This window comes from Somniosus microcephalus, unplaced genomic scaffold (assembly GCF_052327205.1).
Source record: "Somniosus microcephalus isolate GS21.2 unplaced genomic scaffold, FLI_Smic_1.0 unresolved_chr7, whole genome shotgun sequence".
NCBI lineage: Eukaryota > Metazoa > Chordata > Chondrichthyes > Squaliformes > Somniosidae > Somniosus > Somniosus microcephalus.
The window spans coordinates 25,144,448-25,155,768 of record NW_028225185.1 but is presented as its reverse complement, the minus strand read 5'-3'; the positions used below and the strand labels follow the sequence as shown (position 1 = coordinate 25,155,768).

General features: G+C 62.1%; 2 protein-coding genes across 4 annotated transcripts in view; both read left to right on the top strand.

Annotated features, from left to right (window-relative positions):
* LOC147086635 (forkhead box protein P2-like) overlaps positions 1-11,321 on the top strand; it is a 427,219-nt gene that overhangs the window by 127,049 nt on the left and 288,849 nt on the right. The window lies entirely within an intron of this gene.
* LOC147086637 (rho guanine nucleotide exchange factor 3-like) overlaps positions 1-11,321 on the top strand; it is a 57,673-nt gene that overhangs the window by 30,448 nt on the left and 15,904 nt on the right. For both annotated transcript variants that reach the window (XM_085978774.1, XM_085978773.1), the window contains exons 6-7: positions 2,309-2,371; positions 7,405-7,501. In XM_085978774.1, the coding sequence (XP_085834900.1) occupies positions 2,309-2,371; positions 7,405-7,501 (160 nt within the window). The remainder of the gene's footprint in view (positions 1-2,308; positions 2,372-7,404; positions 7,502-11,321) is intronic.

Here is an 11,321-nt window from a genome sequence, read left to right as displayed (position 1 = left end):
GAGCGGGGGAGACGAGGGCGGGGCGGAGCGGAGAGGCGGGACGGAGCGGGGAGAGAGGGCGGGGGACGGAGCGGGGGAGAGAGGGCGGGGGACGGAGCGGGGAGAGAGGGCGGGGGACGGAGCGGGGGAGAGAGGGCGAGGGGACGGAGCGGGGAGAGAGGGCGGGGGACGGAGCGGGGAGAGAGGGCGGGGGACGGAGCGGGGAGAGAGGGCGAGGGGACGGAGCGGGGAGAGAGGGCGGGGGACGGAGCGGGGGAGAGAGGGCGGGGGACGGAGCGGGGAGAGAGGGCGGGGGACGGAGCGGGGAGAGAGGGGCGGGGGACGGAGCGGGGAGAGAGGGGCGGGGGACGGAGCGGGGAGAGAGGGCGGGGGACGGAGCGGGGAGAGAGGGCGGGGGACGGAGCGGGGAGAGAGGGCGGGGGACGGAGCGGGGAGAGAGGGCGGGGGACGGAGCGGGGAGAGAGGGCGGGGGACGGAGCGGGGAGAGAGGGCGGGGGACGGAGCGGGGAGAGAGGGCGGGGGACGGAGCGGGGAGAGAGGGCGGGGGACGGAGCGGGGAGAGAGGGCGGGGGACGGAGCGGGGAGAGAGGGCGGGGGACGGAGCGGGGAGAGAGGGCGGGGGACGGAGCGGGGAGAGAGGGCGGGGGACGGAGCGGGGAGAGAGGGCGGGGGACGGAGCGGGGAGAGAGGGCGGGGGGACGGAGCGGGGAGAGAGGGCGGGGGGACGGAGCGGGGAGAGAGGGCGGGGGACGGAGCGGGGAGAGAGGGCGGGGGACGGAGCGGGGAGAGAGGGCGGGGGACGGAGCGGGGAGAGAGGGCGGGGGACGGAGCGGGGAGAGAGGGCGGGGGACGGAGCGGGGAGAGAGGGCGGGGACGGAGCGGGGAGAGAGGGCGGGGGACGGAGCGGGGAGAGAGGGCGGGGGACGGAGCGGGGAGAGAGGGCGGGGGACGGAGCGGGGAGAGAGGGCGGGGGACGGAGCGGGGAGAGAGGGCGGGGGACGGAGCGGGGAGAGAGGGCGGGGACGGAGCGGGGAGAGGGGCGGGGGACGGAGCGGGGAGAGAGAGGGCGGGGGACGGAAGCGGGGAGAGAGGGCGGGGGGACGGAGCGGGGAGAGAGGGCGGGGGACGGAGCGGGGAGAGAGGGCGGGGGAGGACGGGAGAGGGCGGGGACGAGCGGGAGAGAGGGCGGGGGACGGAGCGGGGAGACGAGGGCGGGGGGACGGAGCGGGGAGAGAGGGCGGGGGACGGAGCGGGGAGAGAGGGCGGGGGACGGAGCGGGGAGAGAGGGCGGGGGACGGAGCGGGGAGAGAGGGCGAGAGGGCGGAGCGGTGAGAGAGGGCACGGGACGGAGCGGGGAGAGAGGGCGGGGGACGGAGCGGGAAGAGAGGGCGGGGGACGGAGCGGGGAGAGGGGGCGGGGACGGAGCGGGGAGAGAGAGGGCGAGAGGGCGGAGCGGGGAGAGAGGGCGGGGGACGGAGCGGGGAGAGAGGGCGGGGGACGGAGCGGGGAGAGAGGGCGGGGGACGGAGCGGGGAGAGGGCGGGGGACGGAGCGGGGGGAGAGGGCGGGGGACGGAGCGGGGGAGAGAGAGCGGGGGACGGAGCGGGGAGAGAGGGCGGGGGACGGAGCGGGGAGAGAGGGCGGGGGACGGAGCGGGGAGAGAGGGCGGGGGACGGAGCGGGGAGTGAGGGCGGGGGACGGAGCGGGGAGACAGGGCGGGGGACGGAGCGGGGAGAGAGGGCGGGGGACGGAGCGGGGAGAGAGGGCGGGTGACAGAGGGCGGGGAGAGAGGGCGGGGGACGGAGCGCGGGAGAGAGGGCGGGGGACGGAGCGGGGAGAGAGGGCGGGGGACGGAGCGGGGAGAGAGGGCAGGGGGAGAGGGCGGGGGACGGAGCGGGGAGAGAGGGCGCGGGACGGAGCGGGGAGAGAGGGCGGGGGACGGGGGTCAGGGGTAGGGGACGGAGGGCGGGGGACAGAGGACGGGGGGCAGAGGATGGGGGTCAGGGGTTGGGGACAGAGGGCGGGGGAGGCAGAGGGCAGGGGGTCAGAGGACGGGGGTGAGGGGTCGGGGACAGAGGGCGGGGAGGCAGAGGGCAGGGGGTCGGGGACAGAGGGCGGGGAGGCAGAGGGCAGGGGGTCAGAGGACGGGGGTGAGGGGTCGGGGACAGAGGGCGGGGAGGCAGAGTGCGAGAGGGGGTCACAGACGGGGTGACGGGGCAGGGATGGGGCGCAGACAGAGTACGGATGGGGTAGAGCGCACAGCCACGTGTGAATCCAGTAACAGTAACAAGGACGTTCTGTGACTCCAGGTGATATTCGAGCTAACACAAGGAGAACAATCACTGATCGACGACCTCAACATCACCAAGAAGGTGAGACGGGGGAGGTCGGAGGGGTATCGGTGGGGTGTGGGGTGTGCATCGGCGGGGGGTGGGGTGTGCATCGGTGGGGTGTGGGGTGTGTATCGGTGGGGTGTGTATCGGTGGGGTGTGGGGTGTGTATCGGTGGGGTGTGTATCGGGGGGGTGTGTTTCGGTGGGGTGTGTATCGGTGGGGTGTGCATCGGGGGTGGTTGGGTGTGTATCGGTGGGGTGTGGGGTGTGTATCGGTGGGGTGTGTATCGGTGGGGTGTGTATCGGGGAGGTGTGTATCGGTGGGGTGTGGGGTGTGTATCGGTGGGGTGTGTATCGGTGGGGTGTGTATCGGTGGGGTGTGTATCGGGGGGTGTGTATCGGTGGGGTGTGTATCGGGGAGGTGTGTATCGGTGGGGTGTGGGGTGTGTATCGGTGGGGTGTGTATCGGGGGGGTGTGTATCGGTGGGGTGTTTATCGGTGGGGTGTGTATCGGGGGGTGTGTATCGGTGGGGTGTGTATCGGGGGGGTGTGTATCGGTGGGGTGTGTATCGGTGGGGTGTGTATCGGTGGGGTGTGTATCGGTGGGGTGTGTATCGGGGGGGTGTGGGGTGTGCATCGGGGGGTGTGGGGTGTGTATCGGTGGGGTGTGTATCGGTGGGGTGTGGGGTGTGTATCGGTGGGATGTGGGGTGTGTATCGGTGGGGTGTGGGGTGTGTATCGGTGGGGTGTGTATCGGGGGGGTGTGTATCGGTGGGGTGTGTATCGGTGGGGTGTGTATCGGGGGGGTGTGGGGTGTGCATTGGGGGGGTGGGGTGTGTATCGGTGGGCTGTGTATCGGGGGGGTGTGGGGTGTGTATCGGTGGGGTGTGGGGTGTGTATCGGTGGGGTGTGTATCGGTGGGGTGTGTATCGGTGGGGTGTGTATCGGTGGGGTGTGGGGTGTGTATCGGGGGGGTGTGTATCGGTGGGGTGTGTATCGGTGGGGTGTGTATCGGTGGGGTGTGTATCGGGGGGGTTGTGGGGTGTGTATCGGTGGGGTGTGTATCGGGGGGGTGTGTATCGGTGGGGTGTGTATCGGGGGGGTGTGTATCGGTGGGGTGTGTATCGGGGGGGGGTGTATCGGGGGGGTGTGTATCGGTGGGGAGTGTATCGATGGGGTGTGTATCGGGGGGGGGTATATCGGAAGGGTGTGTATCGGTGGGGTGTGTATCGGGGGGGTGTGTATCGGTGGGGTGTGTATCGGTGGGGTGTGGGGTGTGTATCGGGGGGGTGTATCGGGGGGGGTGTATCGGGGGGGTGTGTATCGGTGGGGTGTGTATCGGTGGGGTGTGTATCGATGGGGTGTGTATCGGGGGGGTGTGTATCGGTGGGGTGTGTATCGGGGGTGTGTGTATCGGTGGGTTGTGTATCGGTGGGGTGTGTATCGGGGGGGTGTGTATCGGTGGGGTGTGTATCGGTGGGGTGTGTATCGGTGGGGTGTGGGGTGTGTATCGGTGGGGTGTGTATCGGTGGGGTGTGTATCGGCGGGGTGTGTATCGGCGGGGTGTGTATCGGGGGGGTGTGTTATGATGGGGTGTGTATCGCGGGGGTGTGTATCGGGGGGGTGTGTATCGGTGGGGTGTGTATCGGGGGGGTGTGTATCGGTGGGGTGTGTATCGGTGGGGTGTGGGGTGTGTATCGGTGGGGTGTGTATCGGTGGGGTGTGTATCGGTGGGGTGTGTATCGGGGGGGTGTGTATCGGTGGGGTGTGTATCGGGGGGGTGTGGGGTGTGTATCGGGGGGTGTGTGTATCGGTGGGCTGTGTATCGGTGGGGTGTGTATCGGTGGAGTGTGTCGGTGGGGTGTGTATCGGTGGGGTGTGTATCGGGGCGGTGTGTATCGGGGGTGTGTGTATCGGGGGTGTGTGTATCGGGGGGGTGTGTATCGGTGGGGTGTGTATCGGCGGGGTGTGTATCGATGGGGTGTGGTTCGGTTAGGTGTGGGGTGTGTATCGGTGGGGTGTGTGTATCGGTGGGGTGTGTATCGGTGGGGTGTGGGGTGTGTATCGGTGAGGTGTGTATCGGTGGGGTGTGTATCGGTGGGGTGTGTATCGGGGGGGTGTGTATCGGGGGGGGTGTATCGGTGGGGTGTGTATCGATGGGGTGTGTATCGGGGGGGTGTGTATCGGGGGGGTGTGTATCGGTGGGGTGTGTATCGGGGGGGTGTGTATCGGTGGGGTGTGTATCGGTGGGGTGTGTATCGGTGGGGTGTGTATCGGTGGGGTGTGGGGTGTGTATCGGGGGGGTGTGTATCGGTGGGGTGTGTATCGGTGGGGTGTATATCGGTGGGGTGTGGGGTGTGTATCGGGGGGGTGTGTATCGGTGGGGTGTGTATCGGTGGGGTGTGTATCGGGGTGTGGGGTGTGTATCGGTGGGGTGTGTATCGGTGGGGTGTGTATCGGTGGGGTGTGTATTGGTGGGGTGTGTATCGGTGGGGTGTGGGGGGGTATCGGTGGGGTGTCTATCGGGGGGTTGTGGGGTGTGTATCGGGGGGGTGTGTATCGGTGGGGTTTGTATCGGTGGGGTGTGGATCGGGGGGGTGTGTATCGGGGGGTTGTGTATCGGGGGTGTGTGTATCGGGGGGCTGTGTATCGGTGTGGTGTGTATCGGTGTGGTGTGTATCGGCGGGGTGTGTATCGGCGGGGTGTGTATCGGTGGGGTGTGTATCGGTGGGGTGTGGGGTGTGTATCGGGGGGGTGTATCGGGGGGGTGTGTATCGGTGGGGTGTGTATCGGTGGGGTGTGTATCGGCGGGGTGTGTATCGGTGGGGTGTGTATCGGTGGGGCGTGTATCGGTGGGGTATGTATCGGGTGGGGTGTGTATCGGTGGGGTGTGGGGTGTGTATCGGGGGGGTGTGTATCGGTGGGGTGTGTATCGGTGGGATGTGTATCGGTGGGGCGTGTATCGGTGGGGTGTGTATCGGGTGGGGTGTGTATCGGTGGGGTGTGGGGTGTGTATCGGTGGGGTGTGTATCGGCGGGGTGTGTATCGGTGGGATGTGTATCGGTGGGGTGTGTATCGGTGGGGCGTGTATCGGTGGGGTGTGTATCGGGGGGTGTGGGGTGTGTATCGGTGGGGTGTGTATCGGGTGGGGTGTGTATCGGGGGGTGTGGGGTGTGTATCGGTGGGGTGTGTATCGGTGGGGTGTGTATCGGGTGGGGTGTGTATCGGTGGGGTGTGTATCGGGTGGGGTGTGGATCGGTGGGGTGTGGGGTGTGTATCGGGGGGGTGTGTATCGGTGGGGTGTGGGGTGTGTATCGGGGGGGTGTGTATCGGTGGGGTGTGGGGTGTGTATCAGGGGGTGTGTATCGGTGGGGTGTGTATCGGTGGGGTGTGTATCGGGTGGGGTGTGGATCGGGGGGGTGTGTATCGGTGGGGTGTGTATCGGTGGGGTGTGGGGTGTGTATCGGGGGGGTGTGTATCGGTGGGGTGTGTATCTATTGCACTCTATGGCAGTGAGGTATGGGGGCCGCTAACTCAACAAGAATTTGCAAAATGGGACAAACACCCAATTGAGATCCTACATGCAGAATTCTGTAAAAGTATCCTCCGGACTCAAAGGAAAACAGTAAACAATGCATGCAGGGCGGAACTAGGCCAATATCCATTAATAATCACTATCCAAAAAAGAGCCACCAAATTTTGGAATCACCTACAAATGAGCAATCCCCAATGCTATCACTACGACGCCCTGAAATGCCAAGAGCTGACCATAAAGAAGAATACCCTCAGTCAACTAGTCCTGGGACTCAGTGAAGTAACTACTAACAATACTAACAATAACCAGCCCCAGGACAGTGACAGGGCAACACAAAGAATTCGACCCAACACAATCGTCGCTAAGCAAAAGGAAAAATATCTGACATATTGGGCAGAAACAACAAAAACCCAAAGCAAACTCAATTGCTACTTGGCCCTAAACAGACAATACAACATAGCTGATTACCTGACCATGGTAAAGGATAACAAACTGAGAAGAACCTTGACAAGGTACAGACTTAGCGAACATAGCCTAGCGATCGAAAAAGGCAGACACAGGCAGACCAGGCTGCCAAGAGAGGACAGGATATGCTCTCACTGCAGTCAGGGAGTGGTGGAGACAGAGATGCACTTCCTCACAGCTTGTGGAAAATATCAGGGCATCAGGGAGAATTTCTACCAAAAATTCTCACAAATATGCCCTGATTTCAGAAATCTGAATGACAACCAAAAACTCCCATTCCTACTGGGAGAGGAGAGAAGCTGTATAACACTGGCGGCACACTATGTTACAGCTTGCCATGAACAGAGGGACAACCAGTAAACTAAGAAAAGAATATATATAAACAATGCGAATGTATATTTATACACTCAGGGATATACCTGTTTATACACTGTATGAATAGAACTGCGTTTATGTGCTAAACCATAAATGTATTTTGATGCTTTGGCAACATAAGATGTAACTTATCATGCCAATAAAGCGATTTGAATTGTGAATTGTATCGGTGGGGTGTGTATCGGTGAGGTGTGTATCGGTGGGGTGTGTATCGGGTGGGGTGTGGATCGGTGGGGTGTGGGGTGTGTATCAGGGGGTGTGTATCGGGGGTGTGTGTATCGGTGGGGTGTGTATCGGTGGGGTGTGGGGTGTGTATCGGGGGGGGTGTATCGGTGGGGTGTGTATCGGTGGGGTGTGTATCGGTGAGGTGTGTATCGGTGGGGTGTGTATCGGGGGGTGTGGGGTGTGTATCGGGGGGGTGTGTATCGGTGGAGTGTGGATTGGGGGGGGTGTATCGGTGGGGTGTGTATCGGTGAGGTGTGTATCGGTGGGATGTGCATCGGTGAGGTGTGTATCGGTGGGGTGTGTATCGGGGGGTGTGGATCGGGGGGGTGTGGATCGGGGGGTGTGGGGTGTGTATCGGTGTGGTGTGTATCGGTGGGGTGTGTATTGGCGAATGTTGGGGGGGTATCGGGGTTCCACAGTCCTGGCGTTGTGCCGCCCTCTCTCAGCCACCATCGCCTCTTTCTCTTCCTCAGGCCTATTTCGAACCAATGCTGAAACTGTGCATCATGTCCGAGGATGAACTCAACCAGATCTTCGGGAGCCTGTACTCACTGATACCCTTACATGAAGGTAGGGTTAGTCCCTCACGCCGTTACACATGGAATACAGGACTCGCCGGGATCGCACCTAAGCTCATCCCCAACCCACACTCGCCAGGCACAGGGACACACACAGGCCGTACAGGAGCTGACACTGAGACACACACAATCCGTACAGGAGCTGACACTGAGACACACACAGGCCGTACAGGAGCTGACACTGAGACACACACGGGTCCTACAGGAGCTGACACTGAGACACACACAGGCCGTACAGGGGCTGACACTGAGACACACACGGGTCCTACAGGAGCTGACACTGAGACACACACGGGTCGTACAGGGGCTGACACTGAGACACACACGGGTCATACAGGAGCTGACACTGAGACACACACAGGCCGTACAGGAGCTGACACTGAGACACACACAGGCCGTACAGGAGCTGACACTGAGACACACACAGGCCGTACAGGAGCTGATACTGAGACACACACAGACCGGACAGGAGCTGACACTGAGACACACACAGACCGTACAGGAGCTGACACTGAGACACACACAGGCCGTACAGGAGCTGACACTGAGACACACACGGGTCCTACAGGAGCTGACACTGAGACACACACAGGCCGTACAGGGGCTGACACTGAGACACACACACAGACCATACAGGAGCTGACACTGAGACACACACAGGCCGTACAGGGGCTGACACTGAGACACACACAGGCCGTACAGGAGCTGACACTGAGACACACACAGGCCGTACAGGAGCTGACACTGAGACACACACAGGCCGTACAGGAGCTGACACTGAGACACACACAGACCGGACAGGAGCTGACACTGAGACACACACAGACCGTACAGGAGCTGACACTGAGACACACACAGGCCGTACAGGAGCTGACACTGAGACACACACAGCCCGTACAGGAGCTGACACTGAGACACACACGGGCCGTACAGGAGCTGACACTGAGACACACACAGGCCATAAAGGGGCTGACACTGAGACACACACAGGCCGTACAGGAGCTGACACTGAGACACACACAGGCCGTACAGGAGCTGACACTGAGTCACACACGGGCCGTACAGGAGCTGACACTGTGACACACAGGCCGTACAGGTGCTGACACTGAGACACACACAGGCCGTACAGGAGCTGACACTGAGACACACACAGGCCATACAGGGGCTGACACTGAGACACACACGGGCCGTACAGTGGCTGACACTGAGACACACACAGGCCGTACAGGAGCTGACACTGAGACACACACAGGTCCTACAGGAGCTGACACTGAGACACACACAGGCCGTACAGGAGCTGACACTGAGACACACACAGGCCATACAGGGGCTGACACTGAGACACACACAATCCGTACAGGAGCTGACACTGAGACACACACAGGCCGTACAGGAGCTGACACTGAGACACACACGGGTCCTACAGGAGCTGACACTGAGACACACACAGGCCGTACAGGGGCTGACACTGAGACACACACGGGTCCTACAGGAGCTGACACTGAGACACACACGGGTCGTACAGGGGCTGACACTGAGACACACACGGGTCATACAGGAGCTGACACTGAGACACACACAGGCCGTACAGGAGCTGACACTGAGACACACACAGGCCGTACAGGAGCTGACACTGAGACACACACAGGCCGTACAGGAGCTGATACTGAGACACACACAGACCGGACAGGAGCTGACACTGAGACACACACAGACCGTACAGGAGCTGACACTGAGACACACACAGGCCGTACAGGAGCTGACACTGAGACACACACGGGTCCTACAGGAGCTGACACTGAGACACACACAGGCCGTACAGGGGCTGACACTGAGACACACACACAGACCATACAGGAGCTGACACTGAGACACACACAGGCCGTACAGGGGCTGACACTGAGACACACACAGGCCGTACAGGAGCTGACACTGAGACACACACAGGCCGTACAGGAGCTGACACTGAGACACACACAGGCCGTACAGGAGCTGACACTGAGACACACACAGACCGGACAGGAGCTGACACTGAGACACACACAGACCGTACAGGAGCTGACACTGAGACACACACAGGCCGTACAGGAGCTGACACTGAGACACACACAGCCCGTACAGGAGCTGACACTGAGACACACACGGGCCGTACAGGAGCTGACACTGAGACACACACAGGCCATAAAGGGGCTGACACTGAGACACACACAGGCCGTACAGGAGCTGACACTGAGACACACACAGGCCGTACAGGAGCTGACACTGAGTCACACACGGGCCGTACAGGAGCTGACACTGTGACACACAGGCCGTACAGGTGCTGACACTGAGACACACACAGGCCGTACAGGAGCTGACACTGAGACACACACAGGCCATACAGGGGCTGACACTGAGACACACACGGGCCGTACAGTGGCTGACACTGAGACACACACAGGCCGTACAGGAGCTGACACTGAGACACACACAGACCGTACAGGGGCTGACACCGAGACACACACGGGCCGTACAGGGGCTGACACTGAGACACACACGGGCCGCACAGGGGCTGACACTGACACTGACACACACACAGGCCGTACAGGGGCTGACACTGAGACACACACGGGCCGTACAGGGGCTGACACTGAGACACACACGGGCCGTACAGGGGCTGACACTGAGACACACACGGGCCGTACAGGAGCTGACACTGAGACACACACAGGCCGTACAGGGGCTGACACTGAGACACACACGGGCCGTACAGGGGCTGACACTGAGACACACACGGGCCGTACAGGGGCTGACACTGACACACACACAGGCCGTACAGGAGCTGACACTGAGACACACACAGGCCGTACACGAGCTGACACTGAGACACACACGGGCCGTACAGGAGCTGACACTGAGACACACACGGGCCGTACAGGAGCTGACACTGAGACACACACAGGCCGTACAGGGGCTGACACTGAGACACACACAGTCCGTACAGGAGCTGACACTGAGACACACACAGGCCGTACAGGAGCTGACACTGAGACACACACGGGCCGTACAGGAGCTGACACTGAGACACACACAGGCCGTACAGGAGCTGACACTGAGACACACACACAGGCCGTACAGGGGCTGACACTGAGACACACACGGGCCGTACAGGAGCTGACACTGAGACACACACAGGCCGTACAGGAGCTGACACTGAGACACACACAGGCCGGACAGGAGCTGACACTGAGACACACACAGGCCATACAGGGTCTGACACTGAGACACACACGGGCCGTACAGGGGCTGACACTGAGACACACACAGGCCGTACAGGAGCTGACACTGAGACACACACGGGCCATACAGGAGCTGACACTGAGACACACACAGGCCGTACAGGAGCTGACACTGAGACACACACAGGCCGTACAGGAGCTGACACTGAGACACACACGGGCCGTACAGGGGCTGACACTGTGACACACACAGGCCGTACAGGAGCTGACACTGAGACACACACGGGCCGTACAGGAGCTGACACTGAGACACACACGGGCCGTACAGCAGCTGACACTGAGACACACACAGGCCGTACAGGAGCTGACACTGAGACACACACGGGTCCTACAGGAGCTGACACTGAGACACACACAGGCCGTACAGGGGCTGACACTGAGACACACACGGGCTGTACAGGAGCTGACACTGAGACACACACGGGCCGTACAGGAGCTGACACTGTGACACACACAGGCCGTACAGGAGCTGACACTGAGACACACACGGGCCGTACAGGAGCTGACACTGAGACACACAGGGGCCGCACAGGG